Genomic DNA, 25,367 nt, shown 5'->3' with positions numbered 1-25,367 from the left:
TACTGCCTTCTTACCAAAATTAAAAACAGAATGTTGTACACGGCATATACTCTACGTTTTTGTCCCTTTTAAAGGTATAACAATGCAAAATTGTAAGCATTTCCTGAGAGTAAGATGAGTCACTGTATTGCACAGCTACACAACTAACACACTGGAGCCACATAACAATATCCCTGAAAAGCTCATTCATTAGTACAGGCATGATGTTTAACATGAAAGACACTTACTGATGGCACATCCAATGGACACGTTGCAAGTGGCAGAAGTTATGTTTCTCAGTTGAACTAACCACATGTATATAATAAGAGTCCAGGAATGTCACGTGAGTCATTTTGAAGCCTAAAACGTCTGCTGAGTCAGTATAAAGCGATGGAAGCAGCTAGAAACGTGGCTGAGAGCTCTTTTTGTTTGGATTATTAACAGGGTGAATCATCACTGGGTTTTGCAGCCTGTTACGGTCCAGTTTTTAAGTTCTCAGCCATTCTGACTTTACAAATTACACCTATGCAGTGTACAACTAGAGAAGGCATGTATCTATGCCATGTCAAGAGACTCAGACCATTGTGATACCAGAGGTAACTCAACCAATCACCACCCTTACTCTGTAGCTAATTTGCATGCACATTTTCACTGGCTGAATGAGGGACACTGCATAGATTATGTGGCCCAACTGCCACACTCATGCACCCAACTGTCACCGGCACAAATCAACACCACTCACACAACAACATAACCAGCACACACAGCTACCCCAAACTCACATAGCCTCTTGTCAGAGCATACACCTCTCATTTTCCACTCAAACAAATCCACACTGCTCTCCCAGCACAACACAACCCACACACAAATTAACACAATCCCCCACCCAACGACAAAACCAGCACACACAATAACTCCACTTTGAAGCCCTACGATGTCTGTTGTGTCAGTGTGAAGTGATGGAAACAGCTTCAAGTAAGGTAGAGAGCTTTTTCTGTTTAGAATATCACCAGGTTTAATCATCACTGTGATTCACAGTCTGTTACTGTCCAATATTTAAGTTCTCAGACATTTTTGGCTTTTTTACACACAACTTTATGAATTATAGCCACCTGGCAGCATGGGCCCTCAGCTACAAGATATACATTAACTCAAATCTCAAGTATTCAGTTGGAGTGACTGGAGAACAATACTAAATCTTGGTAAGTTGATCATTACTACACTGGTTTGCAGCAAATTTGTTCAATATGGCTAAAAATAAATTAAAAAGGGAGAGCCTGTTGCCCTTTTATTTTACTGCATTTATTCCCTAGATAGTCTACATTTTATCTGCTGGTCAACTGAGGACAAATAGTTAACCACCCAGGTTAATTCTAAGCCAAAATGAACTTGTATTTTGTTAAGGAAATATTTTATCCATATGGCAAGGGCTTGCAGGCTAACTATTCATATTAAAAACAGCATCTTACAGTAAAACATAGCTATAGCATATTACAATATATTACTCCTCAGCTACAAAAATTATTAATGAAGAATGATGGACTATCTCAAAAGGCGCAGTACAATATCACTCACCTGAAAGTCTTTTGTAAGGCTTGTTACTGCTTTTAGTGCCGTTTTGGTGTTTCTTGTCTATTGAAGGAGCTAGAATTCCTTTGCCGTTCAGAATCTTTTCTGGTGATGGTGGCACTGACTTAGATGTCAAAGCAGATTTAATCAAAGTTGGAGCAGGTATGGTGGATGAAGAGGCTGAGGAGGAGGTGATGGTGGTGGTGGTTGTAGAATTCATTTTAACATTGGCACCATCTGCCTTCACTAGGTTAGGAATTTTCTCTAGACTGACTACAGGAACAGGAACACTGCAAAACCAAAGAAAGAGCCTTCAAGTTGTATTTTCTGTACCACAGGATTTACAGTTTTTTAACTTATTTCTACATTTTATTATGAATTAGACACAGTTATATAAGAACATCTGAATGAAGTCACATAATATCCTGGAACCAGACTAAAAATGAGATACTTTGCAAACATGTAATATTTCGTTCAATTAGGTATTTACATAAATGGCCATTTTTCAAAGCATGGAAGTTTTGAGAACCAATTATATGGGTCAAGGTATATACTTTTCCTTTTTAAGATCCATTTTCCCCACTATTTATAATTCCTCTTTGGAATCTTGAAATTTAAAATTAGTCTTTTTATATAAAGATTTTATTCCTCCAATAATAGGCAAACACTTTTTTTTTTTTTTGCTGTACAGTGTTCATCATGATTGTGTGCTTTGCTATTGGCAGTATTAACATTAATTAATAAATATCCATAGAACATTCTCTTGCTTGGAAGGGTCCCAAAAGATTATATGTATTTTGGGGATTAGAGGGAAAGAAGTCACATTTTGAACCTGGCAACTTTAACAGTCTCCCTAATGAGTTTAGCAGACCCTAAAATATATTTTAATACAATTTTAAGAATTAATAAATAAACAATCAGCTTAATTTGTCCTTTCTAGAATAAGCTCAGCAATAATGAGCTCTGTATAATTTGACCTTTTTAACAGTATATTTATGGCATTAACAAATGTAACATTCTCAATTCAGTAGCAAGAGGTGAGCAAGATCGGATTTATTTTAGTTTAATAAAGAAATTTATTTTAATCCTAAAATGCTTTGACTTTACTGGCTGACATGCAAATGAGCAGACATATAGTGAAGACGCACAATTCTTTGTCCATCCATCCAACATCCATCCTCATATTGCCTGCCAGCTCAAGCCCTCCCCAGGAAAACAAATCCAGATAGATAACATTCATGATAAAGAGGCACAGAGCTTTAAGCCCAGGTATTGTTAAAAAGCCATAATGAAAACATCTCCATTATTCCACTCCTTGCCCCACCCTCTTTGAGGCATTCCTCTTGTCAGACAGGGTGTGCTCAACTACTTTTTCACCAAATATACATCCAGATGGCACGCAAATTCTCTGGTGATGCTCTCGGGGCATTATTCCAGACAGACTGTCCTTGAACTGCAAGAGCTGTTCCTAAACATGAATCAAAGGGGATATTTATATAGCAGACCAAATCTTCACCAGTAAGTACAAGTGTCACCTCTGCTGCTTTCTCAGCTTCTGCTTGCTTGGCCAAGAACGGCTACACAGGGTCAGACCAATGGCCCACCTAGCCCAGTACCCTGTCTTTCAACAAAAAGAAAAGGAGGACTTGTGGCACCTTAGAGACGAACAAATTTATTTGAGCATAAGCTTTCGTGAGCTACAGCTCACTTCATCACAAAAGCTTATGCTCAAGTAACTTTGTGAGTCTCTAAGGTGCCGTAAGTCCTCCTTTTCTTTTTTGTGGATACAGACTAACATGGCTGCTACTCTGAAACCTGTCTTTCAACAGTGGCTGGTTCCAAAAGAGAACAGTGCAATTTATTCCGTGATCCATACCCTGTCATCCACTCCCAGCTTCCAGTAGTCAGAGGTGTAGGGACAGCCAGACTATGGGGTTGCGCATCTGACCATCTTTGGCTAATAGCTATTGATGGACCTGTCCTACATGACCTTATCTAATTCTTTTTTGAACCCTGTTATACTTTTGGCCTTCACAACATCCCCTGGCAACAAGTTTCACAGGTTGACTGTGCATTGTGTGAAGTACTTTCTTATTTTTTTTTTTAAATCTGCAGCCTATTAATTTCACTGGATGACTCTTGGTTTGTGTGTAGGGGCAAATAACATTTCCTTATTCACTTTCTCTACACCATTCACACCTGTGTCATATCCCCCTCAGTTGTCTCTTTCCCAAGATGAACAGCCCCAGCATTTTAAGCTCTCCTCACATGGAAGCTGTTCCATACCCCTAATCTTTTTTGCTGCCCTTCTCTGTACTGTCTCCAATTCTAATGCAACTTTTTTGAGATGTGGCAACCAGAACTGCATGCAGTATTCAAGGCGTGGTCATACCAAGGACTTACATAGCGGCATTATGGTATTTTCTGTCTTCTTATTTATCCCTTTCCCAATAGTTCCTAACATTTTGTTAGCTCTTTTGACTGCCGCTGCACATTGAACTGATGTTTTCTGAGAACTAACCATGACACCACTCAAGAAAAAGATCTTGGAGTCAATAGCTAATTTAGACCCCATCATTTTGTATGTACAGTTGGGATTATATTTTCTAATGTGCATTAATTTGCATTTATCAACACTGAATTTCATCTGCCATTTTCTTGCCTAGTCACCCAGTTTTGTGAGCTCCTTTTGTTAACTCTTTGCAATCAGTTTTGGACTTAACTATCATGAATAATTTTGTATCATCTGCAAACTTTGCCACCTCACTGTTTGCCCCTTTTTCTGGATCATTTATGAATAGGTTCATCAGCACTGGTCCCACTGCAGATCCTTGGGGGACCCTGCTATTTACCTCTCTCCACTGTGAAAACTGACCATCTATTCCTACCCTTTGTTTTCTACCTTGTAAACATGAGAGGACCTTCCCTCCTATAGCATGATTGCCAGGGATGTGGGGACCTTGTCAAAGGCTTTCTGAAAATCAAAGTACACTATGTCCATTGGATCACCCATGTCCACATGCTTTTTGACCCCCACAACGAATTCTAACAGATTGGTGAGGCATGATTTCCCTTTACAAAAACCATCTTCCTCAAGATGCTGTGTTCATCTATATGTCTGATCATTCTGTTCTTTGCTGTAGTTTCAGCCAATTTGCCTGATATTGAAGTTAGGCTTACCGGCTTCTGATTGCCTCTGGAGACTTTTTTTTAAAAATCAGCATCACATTAGTTATCCAGTAATGGGTGCTAAAGACTGAGCTAGCCTTTAATTTTAACCCCCACGATAACCTAGAGCACCAGGCCATCCCAGACACAGATACTTCTGATGAGTCAGAGTATAAGAAGTTGTTTAGTCTAATCATTGTCTTACAGACCTTTAAACTGTGTACATACTATAGTTAAAAAGAAAATGCATTAACTGGATGGGTACAGCACAAAGTTTCCCCTTATCACAGTTTTATTAAATGTTTCTTTTGAAGCACAAATCAAGTTTATTAACTAAGGACATTATCATTGCAAACATTTTAAGAGAGCAGAGAATGTTTACAATTGTGCTCATTCTCAAAAATTTTATATTGTTAATTGTGCATCTTCTTCTGAATCAAGATAGAAACTGAAATATGCTAACATAATATGTCTGTTAAGTGGAGTTTTTTTGCCAGGAGCATAAGTTGCCAGTGCTCTGAGATGTGCAATGGCTACCTCCTGACTTTGAGTGGAGTTCAAGATACTGGATTTTTCATACAAAGCACCAAGTGACTTAGGACTTACCTGTGTGAGAAACTGCCTCTTCCCATGCTGCATTGCTGCAGCTGGCAGAGGTGCCAGGGCTGGAGTTCCCTTAGTTTGAAAGAGAAGGAGCTGCTGACAGGGTATTCTCTGTGAGGGGCCCTGAACATTGGAACCTTGGTCCAAAATAGCCCAAAAGTCTATTGATCTTCAGGGCATGCTGCATAACCTCTCTTTCTCCAGGCTTTTGAGGAAGGTGAGCGGAAAGCTGGAATGTGTGACTGAAGGGCTGGGATCTGTGGCTGGAGCACATCCACCTTCCCTTTCCCTGGTTTTGAAGAGTTAGGAATTTTTGTTTTATCAGTGTGATCGTAGGTTTTAATATGGCAAAAGCATCCAGAGCCTTGAGATTTATATAAATCATACACATATCAAACCATAAAAGAATTGTGTAGCATACCAATATCCAGATCTGGTATTAATTAGATGCAACTGTCAAAGAGGGCCAAATTCTGTGGTGGAAAAAAATGGTTTTGTAAGTTGGTCAGAAAATGGGCAAAACTGTAGCGTAACTTATACCCACTCTGCATTCAATAGGTATGTGAAACCAGTATAAGTTACAAGGTGATTGCACCCAAAGCAACACAAGGGTGTAAGATAAAGCATATCCCCTATACCTACTTTTCCTGCTATAGTCTCACTTCAACATTGCCACAGAACTTGCCCTCTGCGTGTATTCCCCTCCCACTCATTCAGGAGAAAAGCTTTAGTCTTCTTAGAGATGATTGAACTACAGTAATTTATGAATACAAGAAATCATGGCCAATTTAACTCAAAGTCAAGTACTTTTTATTATGTAAAAATAAAGCTGAATAAGTTTTCAAGACACATTTTTATTTTTATATAGATACATTTAAAAAAAGTGATAAGCAATAAAAAGGGGCAAAAGTGTCCCCCAAAATAGATTCTCTATTTTAGTATTAAAAATAATGGAGTAAATATGCTAAAACAAGAATAATGGCAGAGAACTTACTTGTTTTATACTTACTGATAACTCAGAATTACAGAGTCTTGAATGCATATGGACCAATGAGCTAACTAACAAAGCCCAGGAGGGGTTACTAGCTTGGGTAAGTTTCAGACCACCAAATCAAACCAGAGAATAGGATGAATTGCTCCTTAAACACCTGTTGTCTGTAACATGTAGAAAGAAAACTTGTGATATTATGGGGGACTTTACTTTTGGAGACATGCTGGAGGTCTCATGTAGCCAGAAGTAAAACATCATTAGAATTTCTAAAAATTATACATAATTTTCTAACACTAAAGGTATTGCATTCAACACAAGGCAATTATCTTGGACCTCATGATGACAGATAATGATTAATCAATCACAGAGTGGAAGCTGTTGGTTGCTTAGGGACCAGAAAACTTTAAAAAGAAAAGGAGTACTTGTGGCAGTTAAAGTTAAAGACTAACATTTATTTGAGCATAAGCTTTCGTGAGCTACAGCTCACTTCATCGGATGCATTCAGTGCAAAATACAGTGGGGGGATTTTATATACACATAGAACATGAAATAATGGGTGTTACCATTCACACTGTAACTAAAGTGATCAGATAAGGTGAGCTATTACCAGCAGGAGAGAAAAAAACCCTTTTGTAGTGATAATCAAGGTGGGCCATTTCCAGCAGTTGACAAGAATGTGTGAGGAACAGTGGGGGGGAAAATAAACATGGGGAAATAGTTTTACTTTGTGTAATGACACATCCACTCCCAGTCTTTATTCAAGCCTAATTTAATGGTGTCCAGTTTGCAAATTAATTCCAATTCAGCAGTCTCTCGTTGGAGTCTGTTTTTGAAGTTTTTTTGTTGTAATATTGCGACTTTTGGGTCCGTAATCGAGTGACCAGAGAGACTGATGCGTTCTCCGACTGGTTTTTGAATGTTCTAATTCTTGACGTCTGATTTGTGTCCATTTATTCTTTTACGTAGAGACTGTCCGGTTTGGCCAATGTACATGGCATAGGGGCATTGCTGGGACATGATGGCATATATCACATTGGTAGATGTGCAGGTGAACAAGCCTCTGATAGTGTGGCTGATGTGATTAGGCCCTATGATGGTGTCCCCTGAATAGATATGTGCCAGCTGTGTCCACATATGCTCAAATAAATTTGTTTGTCTCTAAAGTGCCACAAGTACTCCTTTTCTTTTTGTGGATACAGACAAACACAGCTGCTACTCTGAAACCTGTCATTACAGAAAACTTTAGTTTTTCTCCAAGAGATCACTGATATAAATGGTGCCTTATCTTTTTACTGAATGAATTGGTGGGGGCGGGGAGGGGGAGAGGAAGGGGAAAGAAATACAATCATGACCCAAATTACATTCAGGATGGGCAAAGAAAGGAAAATCCCAACCAGTAATGTATACATTTGGCACTTCAAAAAGGCTAATTTTCAAAAGCTGAGGAAAAATATGAATTAAATTGATTGGGATGAAAATTGTGAGTTCTTTAAGAAGAGTTTATTAGATGGCCAAAAAGCCATGATTCCACAATCAAGGAAGAGGACAACTTTAGCTAAAAGCCCATTCCTAGTTCAGTGGAAAAGTGAAGGCAGCAAATAGAAAAATAGCAAACCCCCCCTCCCCGCCCCCCGCAAAAAACCCCCCAAAAACAAAACAAATTTTAAAAAGTGATTGATATAAATTCGAAGCTATGAAGTATAAAAAATCAGAAACTAAAGATAGGAAAAATCCATAGTTGGCAGGACTAAAGTCAAGAAGTTTTTGACGTGTATTAGTAACAAAAAAAAATCCCAACAAGGGTACAGACCCATTACTAGAATTGTTAATAATGACACAGAAAAGACAGAAGTGTTTAATAAGTATTTCTTTTCTGTATTTGGAAAGAAGCAGGATTATGTATTCTTATCACTGAGGATGAAGTACCTTCCAGGTCATTAATAAACTAAGGAAGATGTAAAACAACATCTACTGGGAGTAAATATTTTTAAATCAGCATGCCCAGATATCTGGCATTCAAGAGTCCTAAAAGAGTTAGCTGAGGAGATCTCTGGTCCTCCTGATGTTAATTTTTAACACATCTTGGGATATTGGGGAAATGCCAGAAAACTGAAAGAGTGTTAATGTTGTGACAATGTTCAAAAAGGGTTAATATAGGTTGGGCTAGCCTGAGCAAAATAATGGAAGAGCTGATATCAGACTCACCTGAAAAAGAATTAAAGGATAGGAATATGATTCTTGCCGGTCAACATAGTTTCATGGAAAAAAATTAATTACCTGTACTGTAACTGTTGTTGTTTGAGATATTGGTGCAGATGTGCAGTATTCCACTCAAAGTGTGCATCACAGTCTGAGAACTTTGCAAAGGCACTCATGCCTTTCAGTCCTATAGCCTCTCCCCTGCTATAAGGGCAACACTGCCCTGACTCCCTTCAGTTCCTTCGCACCAGAATCCAAAGCTAATAATTCTGATGAGGGGATGTAGGGTGGGTTGTAGAATCTACATCTGCACCCACATCTTAGAGAAAAACAGTTACAGTTCAGGTAAGTTACTAGTTTATTTCTTCGAGTACTTGCAGATATGTATTCCACTAAGGCCACTCAAAAGCAATAACTAAAGGAGGTGGGGCTACAGAACAACTGCAAAACTGCCTTCCCAAAGTTTGCATCTGACCTTGATGCAGTCGTACTAACATAATGCTTGGTAAAAATATATACTGAAGACAATGGTAGCTGCTCTGCAAATGTCTAATATAGAACATCACTGAGGAATGTGACTGAAGCCATTTGGGCCCTTGTTGAATGAGCCACTGCTCTTTGAGGAGGTGCAGACTGAGCCACTTCATATGCTGCCATAATGCTGGAAGTAATCCATCTGGGAACTGTCTGCTTGGAAACCACCTGACCCTTCACATGATCTGCATAAGAGACTGAGTCAAGACGACTGATGACTTGGAGACAGACAATCCTTTTAAAAAATCTGCATATCAGGGAGTTAGAAAAAATTATCTTCCCTTAAAACAGTGGAATGTCAATATCCTCATTAAGCAGACGCTCAAGGAGCTGAGAGACAGACCTGATGACTTAAGAAGCAACAGATAATCCAAAACATCTTGAATGCATGCTTGCTTTGGCTGGACTCCCAGAGCTAGTGACCAAACAGAATAATGCTTCCATTTGATAAAATATGTCATTTAGTAGAAAGCTTTCTGCTGTTAAGTAACACTCAGTGCCCTGCTTCCAAGCAATGTCCTTCCCCCTCATCTAACCATATAGCATCCACGTCAACAGATGCAGACTGCTCAGTGCATCAGAAGGGAGGAGGGGAAAGTATTTGGGATGTCAGACAGGTCAAGAAGATCAGAGAACCAGCCTTGTCTTGGGCAAGCTGGCGATGAGAGTATCAGTTTGGTATGATCCAACTGCAGTTTCAGGATAACCTGAAGAATTAAAGTATACATCAGCTCTGATCCCCAATTCAAATGGAAGGCACTGATTAAACAGCCTAGACTGGGCCCCACTCGAGATCACAACTGACTGCATTTCCTGTTGTCTTTTGTTGCAAACAAGTCTATCACTGCAATACTCCAGTCTCTGAAGATGGATCTCAATACGTTGTTCTTCAAGGACCAATCATGATTCTAGGATAAAAAACCGTTGAGGTGGTCGGCTAACTGATTCTGAACACTAAGTAAGTGAGCCGCTGTGGGGGTAATCACCTCCTTGATGCACAGATACCAAAATTTTATCACTTCCTGGCAAGGTGGGTTGGAACTAGCCCCTCCCTGCTTGTTCACATAATATATTTCAATGATATGGTCGTTAAGGATATGAACCGCTGTACTCCTGATCTGAGACTGAAAGGCCAGGCATTCACTGTAAATAGCGCAAAGCTCCAGAAAAATGATACAAAGGGAAACTTCCAGAACTTGCATTGACCCTAGATGTGCTCCCCAGCCCATTGTGAATATACTGGGAACTATAGTCCTGGTTGGAGAAGGGTGGACAAAGGGAACACCGGACAAACATTGAACTGATCTGTCCTCCACTGTAGGGAGTCCAGGATGTTTGGTGGTACTCATACTAAGCTGTCCTTCAACTTACTATCTGGGAGCTAGACTAGTTTCATCCAGCCTTGATGAGAACACAAATGCAATCTTGCATGTTGGACTACCTAAGTGCATGCCACCATATGCCCTAGTAACTTTAGGCACACACAGATTGTAGCTGATGGGTGATCATGAGACCAGAGGGATAGACATAGTTGGTGAATTGCCTGAAATCTCTCGATCAGCAGGAAAGCCCTCAAACTTGTATAGTCTAGTAGGGCCCCAATGAACTCTATTTTTTGAGTTGGTATTAGGTGTGACTTCCCTTTGTTCTAAATTAGACCCAGGTGATCAAAAAGACAAAAGTGTGAACTGGATGTGGCAGAGAATGTGGTCTTTGGACTTGTCCCTCAGTAACCAATCATCCAGATAAGAAAAGATGTGAATTCTCATTTTCCTGACATAGGTCACCACTACAGTCATGCATCTGGTAAATACATGTAGGGCTGAGGACAGGCCAAAGGCAGCACCATATATTGATAATGCTGCACTGCCACTACAAATCTCAGAAATATCCTGTGGCCTGGGAAAATCTGCACGTAGAAACAGGCATCCTGAAGATCGAGAGCAGCAAACCAGTCATTGTGATCCAGTGTGGGGAGAACAGTAGTCTGGATATCCATGCAGAATCTCCGTATCTGATGTATTTGTTGAGACCATGAAGATCAAGGATAGCTCTCATCCCTCCTTTGGGCTTGGGGATCAGGAAGGAACAGAAGCAGAATTCCTTTCCCTGATGATGAACTTCCTCTCTAAAAGCCCCCAGAATTTGGACCTGCTGAAGGAGGTAGGAGGGGAGAATGGACAGAAATTGGATGGTATAACCTCATCCCAGAGTGCTTAGGATCACCTTGTCCATAGTTATTGTTTCCCAAGCACTTTAGAAGCCTGTCCTTGAACTTTGGAGATATGGTCAATAACTTCACCATTGGTATGCTGCCCTCAATACGAAAGTCAAATAGGCTGCATGCCCAAAGGTGGTGGAAGAAGGGCTGGTTGATCAAATCTGGACCCAGGTCTTCTCTTCTGGCGATTTATGCCCTTCCTAGGGAAGTCTTGCTGCCTAGCAGGCTAATATGACTGTCAGAAGTATCAAGGTAGATGGTATTGCTAGTGTTGCTGTTGACTCATAACAATGTCTCTTTGTGGCCTGCTATAAACCCACAGTGACGGCAAAATAACACAAGAGTCCTTAAAAGGATGCAATGTCTTGTCAGTTTTCTCAGAAAACAAAAACCAACCATCGAAAAGTAAGTCCTCCTCTGTGCTCTATTGGACCTCAGGAGCTATGCCGGAGTTCTGTAATCATTAGGTCCTTCTCTTTATTACAGAGGCAGCCATAAATCTGGATGAAGGATCTGCTGTCCAGTGCCGATTGCAAAGACATCTTGGCCACCAAACGGCCTTCTGCAATGAATGCTGTAAACCAGGGGTCTCAAACTCAATTTACCTTAGGGCCAGTGCCCATTCTAAAATCCTCCCAGCGAGCCAATAATGTCACTGAAGATGGTGTTCAGAAAATAAATTGTTTATGTTGTATTTTTTATTTCAAATTTCTTAGAAATAATAAAACTGTCATACAACTTTATACAATTCTTCGCCTGCCAGAGAGTTTTTAGTGCTTGCCAGATACCTGGCAACGCTTCAGTTCTATCAGATGTTTAGCCTCAGTGACTGAGCAGTTGAAACCTTCAGGATTGCAGCAAGGGGTGCATCAGACAGTTGTGTTCGGTATTTTGACTTATTTATATTCATTGTGGAAAAAAGTGCTGCTGCCTCCATGGCTGACTCTGCCCGGCTACTAGTGATGTATCTCTGTTCCTCTCCCCCAGCCAATGGGAGCTGCGGCGGGCAGCTCCTGCAGCAGACAGAGCCGGCAGTGTGTCTGCATGGGTCTCTCCTCTGCGGGCCGTAGTGGAGAGGTTCTTGGGCCGCCGATGGCCCGGGGGCCGGGACTTTGAGACCCCTGCCTTAAACTCTTCCTTGGAGGATTCTCACAACTTATCCATAAACTTGGACATAGCATCCCAATTCACAAAATCATACTTAAATGATAATACCTGCTGTTTCGCAATACACATTTGTAATTAAGAGGCTGAATAAACTTTTCTCCCTATCAAGACTAGCCTCTTAGACTGTTTGTCTTTAGGTGTGGATTTATATCTCTCGTGTCATAATCTGTTGTTTGCAGCCATCACAACAAGAGAATTAGGAGCTGAATGTGAGAAAAAAAATGCTCAAAACCCTGCCTGGGGACATAATACCTCTTATCACTATGCTTTGCTTTTAAAGACACTGGGGTATTTCACAGAGATTTGGCAGACTCTAACATCACTTCATTTATAGGGAGAGTGACTCTGGCAGGAGCAGAGGACTGAAGACTATTCATTAATGTATGGGTGTTCTCCTGAACAAACTCCGCTTGAATACCCAAGGGTGACACTATTTGTCTCAGGAGATCTTGATGTGATTTTAAAATCCTCTGACACCAGAGATGAATAATCTGGCACTGTAGCCTCATTTGCTGACGAGGAAGAAGAGGGAAGCAGGATCAGTGGAATCTCCTGTGGCAATGCATGACTAATATAGGATCGGTCTGCACCAACTCATAGGGAGTCACCTCAGTCTGTGGCTGCAGCACAGGTGGATCATGAGGGGACACTACCAGAGGAATGTGTGACCTCACCCTGGAACGAGTGGAAGACTGGGACCTCAGCGAATGAGGAACTCCCCGGGATTTCCAAGGAGGCCTTTGTTGATAGGGGTACGGCACTGGTGGCCAGTAGGAGCTAGGCCAGGAACCTTTATCCCTGCGGAAGCAATACCAATCTCTGTATCTAGGGTGACTCCCAGGAAGTCTCAACGACTCTCAAGAATGGTATGGCGAAGGAAAAGTCTCCAAACTCAGTCCTGAAGACCCTTCCAAGTAGTCTGATAGTAATGGAGGAGCTGCTCCAGTGAAGCCAGTAAACACCGTGTGTCATCCATAGCCCTATACGCAGGTCTCATCGGCACCAATGATGGTACAATAGTTGGCACTGAGTACTGACAAAGGCATTGCACTCACTTTCATTCCTGAAGCTGGTACCGATATAGAGGATGAAATTGATATCAGACCCAGAGATGTAGAGTACTGCAATCACTGTGCTGGCAATGCTCTTGGTACCAAGCAGGAAGCTGACTGCAACCCTGACCCTTAGATATGAGGCTGTGTGGACGACAGTACCGACAACAAGTCTAGATCCAGTCCATGCAGCACTCAGGACACCAAAGAAGCCGCCAGCACAGTCAAATGTTCCTGGGTAGTGGAGAATCAGGAACAGAAAAACACAGCAAGTCTGCTGATGCCTGATATGCTGCCAGTGCAGAAACCGTTGGTGCCATCACCACTCTCATCGGTACCAGACTCAGTGGACACCCTTTGGACAGTACGGGAGTTTATAGTATGGCATCCATCTGATCTCGCCTCAGTATTGGAGAGCGAGTGGATTGTCCAGCTCTATCCTGAGTACTGAAGACTCACATTGCTGGTCTGCACTCCTCCGCAACAGGGAGGAGGAATCTCACTGAGCTCTGGAACAGCCTCAGTCCATTTTGTGGGGTTTTTTTCCTTAGAGGAACAGAGGCAGGAGAACGATCTCCCTTCTTCCTGGGTGAGGAATCCAAATCTGGTTGTGAAGCCCCAGCCCGTAGCAGCTCAGGCGCTTTCTGGGGGCCTGATAATCTGTGGCAGTCCCCAGAGAGAGTAAGTGGACCTCATGGCCTGCTCCATAAGGTGGTTCTTCAAGTACAAGTCTATAGCCACCTGAGTTCTCTTCGGTATGTCTAAACCGTGATTAAAAAAAATTCACAGCACTGAGTCTCAGACCTTGGGTCAGCTGACTTGGGCTCACTGGAATTGGGCTGAATGGCTATAAAATTGAAACGTAGGGCTTTGAGACCCTCCTGCTTCGTAGGGTCTCAGAGCCTGGGTTGCAGCCCAAGCCTGAACATCTACACTGCAATTTTATAGCCCCACAACCTAAGCCTGTGAGCCTGAGTCAACTGACCTGGGCCAGCAGCCGCTGTGCCACGGGTCTTTTATCGAACAACCTGCAGATGAAGCACCTTTCCTTAATGTGCCCTTCCACAAAGCACAATAAACACTGAGTGTGGGAGTCACCAGTAGGGATAGCTACCCCAAATGATAAACAATGCTTAAAACCTGGTGAAGGCATCACATCAGGCAAAAAACTCTACTTACTACACTAAATAAAACCTTAAGGTACTACTAAACTAACTATTTACATAAGAAAACCACAGAAACATCATGATAGAGGAAAGTGAGGTGAAACACCACACTGAACGTGCCAACTCAACTGTGGGCAGTGAGAAGGAACTAAGGGGGTAGCCATGGGAGGGGCTACAAGGCCGAAGGGTGCAAGCACCACCCCGAGGGGCATTGCTAAGGAAAGTTCTCCAACTGATGCGCTGGGCACCTGTATACCCAAGTGGAATACATATCTGCAACCACTTGAAGAAGAAATAGGTCTTGTCAAACAAACCTGATTTCATTCTTTGATTGAAACTTGTTATCAAAGTTTGGTTGATAATGGTAACTGTGTAGATGTAATATACTTTTCTAAGGCATTGAGTTAGTACTGAACAACATTAATTAAAAAATAGCACTATAAACTATCAATAAAACACAATAAATGATTAAGAACTGGCTAACCAATACTATTCAACATTTCCTCAACGATCTGGAAGTAAATATAACTGCAGATAGAATTTGCAAATGGCACAATGATACATGATGACAGGGCGGCCACACAGAATTATCTGGATCATGTAGTAAGCTGGGCCCATTGAAACAAAATGCATTTTAATACAGCCACATGCATCTAAGAACAATGAATGCCAGCTATATCTACAGAATGAGGAAATGTATTCCAGAAAGCAGAGATCCTGAAAAGAATTTAGGCGTCAAATGGACCAGCAACTCCACATGAGCTTCCAGTGCAATGCTGTGGCAGAAAAGGCTAATGCAATCCTTGGATAAACAAAGGAGTAGTGAGTAGGAGCAGGGAGGTTATTTCACCTCTGTTTTTGGCAGTGGGGAGACCAATACTAGAGTACAGCGTCTGCTTGTAGTGTCCACATTTTAAAAAGGATACTGGAAAATTGGAAAGGGTGCAGAAGAGAACCTCAAAAATGATTTGAGGCTGGAGAAAATTCCTTACAGGGAGAGATTAAAAGGGCTCAGTATGTTTAGTTTATTAAAAAGAAAAATGAGAGGTGATTTTATTATAGTGCATAACTACAGTACCTACACAGGTAGAAAATATTCAGTATTAAATAGCTCTTTAAGCTCGTGGAGAAAGGCGTAACAAGAGCCAATGGCTGGACGCTCAAGACAGACAAATACAAAATTAGGCACAAATTTTTTAACAGTGAGAGTGAATATCATTGGAACAAACTTCCAAGGGAAATGGTGGAGACATCTTTTCATGTCTTCAAATCAAGACTGGATGCCTCTCTGGAAGATATGCTTAAACCAAATACAAATTATGTTTTAGTTAAACACAGATTATTGGGCTCAATACAGGGGTAACGGAGTGAAATTTAATGGCCTGTGATATACTGGAGGTCAGACTAGATGAACTAATGGCCCCCGCATCTGTCCTTAAACTCTATGATTTATTTAAAAAAAAAATCAAAACCTTAGATGATATATATGTGTGTGTGTGTATATATATATATATATATAATGGATAACTCCTGTGGGTCTCTGAAATGCAGGCCCTAGTATTTGTTTCAAGTAATGCTGCTTCCTTTAGGTATACTTTTGAAGATGAAGTTTCTCCTACCACCAAGAGAAGACTTGTGCTAGAACACCTGTAACTTTCATGCTTTCCCTAGTTTCAGTTAGTGCACATCTCCTTTCAAGCCTTTTATGGCCCCTAAATCAGTTTACTGTGCTTTTAGTACATTACCCATAAGAACTGCATAGACAAGAACCTACCGGGTCTTCTAGCATCCTGATGCATGAAACAAAGGATTTCCCATCTACGCTATTTTCTCATGTAATGTAATCTACCCCTAAACATCAACCATTGGCACTCCTTAAATAGATTATTCCCATGACAAACTGCTTTAACAGTTAAGAATTTTCTCTTCCAATATTATTTTAGGTAAATTGTCATTTAGTTCCAAGCCATTGTTCCTTGTCATGCCGTTCTCAAACACAAATAATCCCTCTACTTTAATACTTCTCAGATATTTGTAGACTATTACATTCACATCATACCGTTGGTCTCCTTTTCTTCAGGTTTTACCATTAAATCATTTTTGCCTGATATATTCTCACAATTTTATTATTTTTGTCAGCCATCTCTGGTTTCATTCTCAAGTCTCAGCCTCATCTCATCTCATTTTTTTAAATTAATACAAACAATTTTTCAAACCTCTTAAAATACCTAAAAGTAATCTTTAAAAACCCAAACATTTATTGTTTGTTCTTCTGCACTTTTCAGTTTGTCTATAGCCTTCTTATTCTATAACTCCCAAAAGAGCATACAAAATGTGGTCTAGTGGTTAATATAGGGAACTGGGAATCAGTACTGCTGAACTGTATTCCCAATTCTGCTACAGACTCACTGTGTTAATTTAGGTAAATCATTAAATCATATTTAGCCTGTTTCCCCATCCTTAAACTAGCAATAATGATGTTTATATGTCTCAAAGGGCTTAAGTTTCACTAACAGACAAGTGATCTGAAAACCCTTTAAAAAACAGTATAAGTTCAAATTATATATTATTATTATTATAATAATACCATAGGTGTGTTTTTATCAGCTCTAGGTATCTCTGTAATCTCTTCTGATTTGTATTCTGTTTCTCAATTGATAGGAAGGCTGCCAGCTTCCCTGATTTTGACTAGGCTATCCCTTTACTTTCATTTTCAGCTCCCTCTGCCAGGCACTGGAGCCTCTCCTTAATTATGCCAGGGTGTGGGAGAGCTATTTGTGCGGTTTTCATATTCTCAGTTTGCTTCAGTATTATCTCTGTTTGCTCCACACTGCTCCTACATGTAATGGGGGAAGAGGAATGTTATTCAGAGGTGCTGTGGGAGTGAACTGGTGCAAGTCCATCATGAGCAGGGTCCCCAGACTGCTGGCAGGACTGGGAGGAGGTACTAGTAAACTACCCAGGAAGCTCAGAACTGAGCTGCGAGGGAGAAGAGAAGTCAGACCCAGGCCAGGTAATGGCAGATATGATTTCAGTGACAACCAGGAGAGGACAGCAGAGAGAAGTGAATACCCAACAGCTCTTCAGCTGCAGAGGAACAAAAGGAAGACTGCCCAGTACAGCAGCTGCAGCCTGTGTCAGGAGCAAAGGATTTGAGCTTGGTGAGATGGGTGTAACAGGTGTGCTTTGGGGTGGGGACATACAGGGCTTAACTGAGCCTTGGCTGGAGTGCAAGGTGGTAAACCCTAATGAGTGTCCCCTAGCATTTAGTTATCTTTGCTAACCGCTGCCATTTTGCCCTACAGCAGTGGTCCTCAAACTAGGGTGGGAAGGGAGCGCCACTCAACCTCCTCTGCCCCCAGCTCTATTCTGGCCATGCCCTCGACTGCAGCTGCAGCCTGGCTCTGCTCTGGGCTGTGCCTTGGCCCCCACCTTCCACTCCTGGCCATGGCTCCTCTCCCAGCTGGGGGGTGGGGAGGCACAGACACATTCTATTACTGATAAAGGAGAGCATGAGAGGAAAGGTTTGGAGACCACTGCCCTAAAGCCACAAACTGGGCTTTGTGCAAGGATCTTATGCTGCATGCAGCTTTGAAATTTAAACTCTTGGAAATGGTTTTACCACATACATTGTGATATTTATTCAATTTTACATGTTTTATCATCATTTACCTACTAAACTTTTCCAAGAAAAAGTGTTAAAAACAAAGTGATCAGCATGATGTTGATTTTTTGGGTTACCAAATTACTATTTCACTCCCCTGGGAAATATCCCTTGTATGTATTACCTACACTACAGCTATTCCTTCCTCCAAATTAAAACAGGGCTCCCTGCTCCCATCTGGAAGTATCAAAATTAACTGTTTCCCCTTGCTCTGTTTCTTTTCACTGGGAACAGAGATTGAGAAAGAAGGGTGGTGGATCCTATCTTCCCTGCTGGCTTTATTATGCTGTTTTTTATTCACTTGGAACAAACTCTTACAAGAGCCCTGGGCAACAGTTTCCTTCCCTGCTGTGCGTAATGTATTGGGAGTAGTTATCACACCTTGTATCTTTGTACCTCTGCAATGCTGTCATGGAGAGCATAGTAAAGGATAATCCTTCTCAGCACTGCTATAGAAAACATGGGTTCCCCACAACAAAAGCTGCTTTGTCAAAGTGAAAGAGTATCTTCCATTAGTTCCTTTTGTGCTTCACTATTAGCCATATATCTTTCTTGCAACATGTCTGAAATATTAATCTCCGTTACTAGCATAAAAAGTTGCCTTGCTTTATGGAATATAATTATTTTGATATTCACAAGTCATACACTGCTGTCTGGCTCTCTGCAAACAGCCTCAAGGGTTATTTAATATTCTGCTTCAGGAAGGCTTTCTTTCTGGTTCACACCTAGATTTCATCTACCCCAGGATTAGCTATAGCTGACAAAAAGCAGTTACTGTCTTTCCAATGAAATCCAATCTTTCTTCTTTTCTTCTGGGCTGAATTTCCCTTCCTTTTCAGAAATACCCAGTAGCTGGACATGGGGTTGAGAAAGTGGGACAATCCATTGTTTTTATGCTACACTGTGTCCCAGAAAACTGGAAACATTCCTGTCTTCAGGGCCCAACTGGGTGTCCCTGTTACTTTTTACAATCAATCAAATAAATTAAATAAAATGCTGCTTTGTCCCAGTTTTGTGGCCCCTGCAGACACCCCCTGAAAGAGCTATCAGGCAGATGACGTGATGAAACTGATACCTGCTAAATGGGTGCACTTCAAACAACATCATTCATAAGACCAGTCAAATATTTCTGCCCTCCCCCCTCCAAGCAAGCAAGGTGACAAGATGTTCCAGAAACCCAAGAACACCCCAGGTTTTGAGGGACGTTCCGTTCTTCCAGTTCAGTTTACTAAAATCCCTGTGTTTTTGTAATCCTGTCATAGTTGCCAGAAGCCTTGCTGTGTTGCGGCAGGATGGAGGAAATGGGGCAGTAAGGCTTTCCACCTCTCTGCCCAAACTCTCCCACCTTTCTGATCCCCACCTATCTCCCATGTCCTTCAACATGTTTCCTGTTAACAGAACATAACGTAAAAAAATTTGTTTTCACGCAACACACAGCCAAACACACTTTAACACTAATATATTTAGGGCTAACAGGGCATAACTGTGCTTGGAATCACTGTTTAGTAATTATTGTGCAGTATATTTCTAAACTAAGCACAATTATAAAAAAAACACAGAACCAACGATAATTCATACTACATGATTTAGGGGCTGTGGTGCTTTACTAAAGAAAAAATCTGGTTAAAATATACAACTCCCCCCCCCCACACACTTTGTCCTTTCTCAAAATAAAAATCAAAGTGAATATAATGTACTATATCAAATCATTCTGAAAAAAAAAAAGGTGCATCTTGAGCCACCATTCCAGTTACTTGTGAGATACAAAGGAACAATGGCTCTTTTCTAACAGCACCATTGATGGGGCAGTTATCGGCCTACTCTACACACAAAGTTGTGCTTGTTAACTAAAGAGATAAAGTTAGCTTAGCTAAACCGCTGTGCGTGGACACATTCCCTCAACGGTTTAAATCTGGCTTCCACTGGTTTAGCTTGTCCCATGTTAAACCAAAGCAGAGTGTTCCCATACTAAGGTCATGTCCACATTACAGACACTACAGCGGCTCAGCTTCAGTGCTGGATGCTTACTATAGCAATGGATGGGAGGTTTCTGCTGTTGAGGTTAATCCGCCACCACAAGCGGTGGTAGCGGGGTCAATGGAAGAACTCTTCAGTTGATCTAGCCGTTTCTGCACTCCAGGTTAGGCTAGCATCATTACATTACTCACAAGTGTGAATTTTTCACACTCCAAGTGATCTCGGTAGGTCAACCTAATTTTTAAGTGTAGAGCAGGCCAAAGTTGCATTAGTTTAGCTAAACTGATTTTACTCCACGTTTAGTTAAATTAATGTAAATTTTGTGTGTAGACAAGTCCACTGCGGCCTGTTTTTATGAGAAGAAAAGAGCAAAAAGTGTTATTATCCTTAATCATCAAATGTTGTCATGTAGAAAGATGGAATTAACATTATTTTTAGTACTGAACTCCATGCATAAGATTCAGCTTCATTGTGCCAGAGAAATAAAGGCAACTATGTAACACATTTCTGCCTGAAAAAGGAATCCACTCCCCATTCAAATTGATGGCTGTGGAGGTAGGTTACTAAGGCCTGGTCTACTCTATAAAGTTAGGTTGATGCAAACCGCCTCGCGTCAACCTAGCTGTGCATGTGTCGACACTTAAATTTGTCTCCCACTGATGTGTCTTGTTATTGTGATGCAGTAACATGGCCTCCCTGAGCAGCACTGAGCCATGGTTGATGTACTGAGGTCTAGCCAGCATGAGTGCAGACACTGTGCTACTTATGTCAACCCTAACAGTCCTCCAAATAGCTGTCCCACAATGCCCAACACTGACCACTCTGGTCACAACCGTGAACTCCCATTGTCCAGGTGTCACAGAGACCTAAAGCCCTCCTCCCCCTTAAAATCTTGCAAATTTTTGAAATGCCTTTTCCTGATAGTCCAACTTGGCAAGACACCTAGCAGCTTGCAATTGTTGTGCGCAATTGCCCAGCTGAACATGTCGGTTACATGCTCCAGACGCACCCCCAGCTTGGAGTAGACAAGAAATATTGAATCTTCTGGACCTGTGGAGAGAAGAGGATGTGCAGACAGAGCCACAGACCAGCAGTAGAAACACTGGCATCTACGAGCTGATGCCATGGGGGATGCAGGAGAAGGGGTACAACGGGTCAGCGGCAGTGCCGACTGAAAAAGAAAGAACTGCAGCAGGCATACCGTAAGGCCAAGGAGGCCAACAGTCGGTTCGGTGACGAGCCACAGATTTGCTGCTTTTACAAAGAGCTGTGTGCCATAATTGGCAGAGACCCCACTAGCACCCCACACAACAGTGCTGATGCTTCTGAAAAGCCTGATTCTCACACTCCTGTTGTGAACAGCGAGGACATGGAGGAGGAGCAGAAAGAGAAGGAGGATGGGGAACAGGAGACCAGGGATGGGGTCCAGCTATGCCATTAGCCAGGACCTGTTTGAGATTCTAATGCAGTCCAGTCAGTCCCGGGAGTCGAGCATAGGTGAGCCCAGTGCAGGGGAAGGAACCTCCAGTAAATGTGTAAATGTATTTCCCATCTGTCCCAATTGCTTTTCATTCCCCTGTACAGTTAGGCGGTTGGGGCATGTGGAGCAGTTTGTTTATGTACACTGGGATGTCCCAAGAGATTTCAATAAAACTTTCATGGAGGTTCTTTGCAATTCTCTGCCAAAGGTTTCTAAGGAGGGCAGCCTTATTTCTTCCTCCCTGGTGGGACACTTTCCCATACCACTCGGAGATAACTTCAGCAGGTAGCATTGCAGTAAACAGGCTAGCATCACATGGGCCCATGCAGCTTCAGGATACCAACAGCAGCTGTGCTCCTGGTGCCTTTGTCACCCTCGGGAGTGAGATAACAGCCAAATCACCACTGCCTGTGGAAAATGGTGCCAGTACGCAGTGCCATTTCCCTGTTCTCATGCAACTGAGCAATTCCCTCCTCATTTCCCTCACCCCTGGTGGGCCATACTCACCAGGGCAGAAGCTGTGAGTGGTGCAGTGCACAAGCAGTCCCAAGCAGAAGTGTCAATAAGCAAGCCTTGTTTAAAACAAATGGGAAGCAAGGGAAGGGAGTTCTGAATCTTAACTTCCGCTTTCCACTGTGACTATATTGACAGTGTTACCTCTGTGTGTTTTATCTGTAGCTGCTGCCGTTGTGGCCTTGAGGGGGCTCCCCTTCCACACTCGCAGAATGCCTGAGTCAGATAAGGAGGAGAGAGAAGAGGACTTGGGATGACATGTTCAGAGAGATCCTGCAAGCCAAAGCTGCATCAGACAAGAGTAGAGGGCCTGGAGGGTGAATGTTGCAAACTGTCTGAAGAAGGAAAGAGCAGACAGAGAAAGGCCCAGGAGTCACAGCAGCAAAAGGAGAGGGAGATGTACCAGGACACAACAGGATTTCTCCAGCAGCAAACACAGATTCTGCACACTCTTGTGGACCTACAGGTTCAACCACCACAGGTTTGCCTCCCTTTTCAGTCCACGGTGAACTCCATTATAGCATCTCCCTGCACTCCTCTTCAACATGCCACGTCGCATCAGGGGTTACATCCCGACCCTAACCACGCCACAGCAGAGGACATTAAGGACAACCACAGCTTCATATACACTGACCTGAAAGAGCCACAGTTGCTATACATGTAGCGAAAATGGCCATAAATGTTCTTTCCCTTTCTTAAGCTCTATTCCATAATTTTATTAAGTTTTAAATGTATTTACTTTTAACTTGGACAGAATTTTTTGAACTGGTTTCACCACTCAAAATGTTATTGTTTGGAAAACAATTCATCTTTATTAGTTCACAACATATGCTGCCGAATGCCTAGCAGTACTGAAAGCACCTACTAGTTATTGTACAACGTGACAGCTCATATGATCGGTGAAAAAAACAGCATAATAATCATAACTGTACAGCATGCATCACAAAATTAATGGGAGCACTGACTGCATTATATTCATAGGTGTCTACCAAGCACCACACCATTTCTGGTAGGTTCCAAAACACCACTATGCACTACTCTGGCTCACTGTTAAAGTGCTCTTTCAAAGTCTCCCTGAGTCCTATAGCTCCACACTGAGCTCTTCTAATAGCCCTTTGGTCTGGCAGTTCAAACTCAGCAAACAGCCACCCCCACGCCATTCCAGTAGCAACTTTTCCCCTTTTGCTTCACAGATATTATGCAGGACACAGCAGGCAGCTATAACCACTGGGATGATTTTTTCAGAGACCCAATCTTGTGAGTAAACACCATCAGCATCCCTTCAATCTAGCAAGAACACATTCAACTGTCATTCTGCACCTGCTGAGCCAGTGGCTGAATATTTCCTTGCTGCTATCCAAGTGGCCGATGTATGTCTTCATAAGCCAGGGGAGCAAGCTGGTTCTCCAGGATCACTATTGGCATTTCATCATCACCAATGGTAATCTGCCTGTTGGGAAAGAAAGTCTCTGCTTGTAGTTTTCTGAACAGTCCTGTGTTCTTAAAGATGTGAGCATCATGTACCTTACCTGAGCAGACAATAAAAATGTTGGTGAAGTGTCCCAGTGATCCACCAATGCTTGACTAACCAGAGAAAAGTAGGCCTTTCAATTGATGTACTCCGTGGCAAGGTGGGCACGTGCCAAAATAGTGGTATGAGTGCCCAACCACTGTTCGGGAACACCACTGCTGCAAATCCATCCACAATGGCCTGCACGTTGCCAAGAGTCACAGTCACGCACAGCAGGAGACAGTTAATAGCCCTGCACACTTGTAAGACAACAGATTTTCCAACTCCAAAATGATTTCCCACTTAGCAGGAGCAATCTGGTGTGGCAAGCTTCCAAAGTGCGATCACCACTTGTTTCTCCACAGTCAGTGCAGATCTCATTCTGGTGTCTCTGCACTGGCGGGCTGGGGTGAGCTCGGCATACAAATCCAGGAATGTGGCCTTATGCATCCGAAAGTTCTGCAGCCCCTGCTCATTACTCCAAGCCTGCATTATGATGTGATCCCACCAGTCAGTTCTCATTTCTCGGGCCCAGAAGTAGAACTCCACCATCTGCAGCTGCTCCATGAATACCACCAACAACCTTGAATTAGTTCTCACTATGTCCCACAGCAATCAGTCCTTAACAAATTCATTATATTCCCCATTGATTTGTTTCTTTCTTGTGGCTCTGCAACTAATGGAGAATTATGCGCCCCTGTGCTTGCAATGCTCATGAAATAGTGCAGAGCACAGCAGACTCAATGCTTCTGTCAGAGATGGCAGAGAGCAAGGTGGGCTGCACACGTTCATGGGATTTTTAAAAACACTGCAAAAATGATGGGCTACAGATGATACTACGGGATGGAGAACTGCATGCTCGGAAGTTGACCTCTGGGGCTCTAAGTCACCCCTGTGTGAACCGTTTCTACCGTAACATGCATTGCTAAAACTTCCCAAAGAGCGCGCTGGATGGTGGTAACCTACCCATGGCGCACTGCACTGTGCATCGACACAAGCACATGTGGTGAGCATGGGCAGCACCGATGCAAAGAGCCAAATATGCATGCACACAAGTGACATACTAACAGTGGCAGCTTTATGCTGATGAAACTGCATTGGCGAAAGCAGATGTGGAAATAAATAAAACCTCTATCCTCAAAGACTTTAGGACTATTTAGACAGTAATTAGAAGATCAAGTTTTTTCCCCGGCGTTGTGTAAGAGGTCAGACTAGATATTATAGTGGTTCCTTCTGGGCTTAAAATTTGTATGTCTATGTTAAAAAATTATTTCCTACCTTTCAGAAACACCTGTCACCAGGAGACCTTCACCATCTATGTCAGAGTCCAGAGGACTATTTTCCCAGCCTTTCAATTTTGTTGCCCAACATTGCAGAACTTTAAGCAAGATAAGGCACCGATCACTTCATTTCTGGGCCCCATGAGGCCCTGGGACCAAGAATCCAGCCAAAGTTTCTGCATAGCAGCACAGAACCCAATTCCCTATGCTAGAGATCTTTAAATTTTAACGTTCCTGAAACTTAGCAAAAGAAAACATTGGACACCCGGCTGAAGTATACATTCCAAAAAGCAG

General features: G+C 42.2%; 1 protein-coding gene across 10 annotated transcripts in view; it reads right to left on the bottom strand.

Moving 5' to 3' along the window:
- ATXN7L1 (ataxin 7 like 1) overlaps positions 1 to 25,367 on the bottom strand; it is a 197,761-nt gene that overhangs the window by 41,724 nt on the left and 130,670 nt on the right. For 9 of the 10 annotated variants that reach the window (XM_037889154.2, XM_037889156.2, XM_043551717.1 and 6 more), the window contains one exon: positions 1,555 to 1,838. In XM_037889154.2, coding sequence (XP_037745082.1) covers positions 1,555 to 1,838 — 284 coding nt within the window. Of the gene's footprint in view, positions 1 to 1,554; positions 1,839 to 5,322; positions 5,477 to 25,367 lie in introns of those variants that run through there. The other variant, XM_037889160.1, reaches the window with a different exon arrangement.

This window comes from Chelonia mydas, chromosome 1 (assembly GCF_015237465.2).
Source record: "Chelonia mydas isolate rCheMyd1 chromosome 1, rCheMyd1.pri.v2, whole genome shotgun sequence".
NCBI lineage: Eukaryota > Metazoa > Chordata > Testudines > Cheloniidae > Chelonia > Chelonia mydas.
Note: the sequence above shows the minus strand (reverse complement) of the source record. Positions and strands in the feature narration are given on the sequence as shown.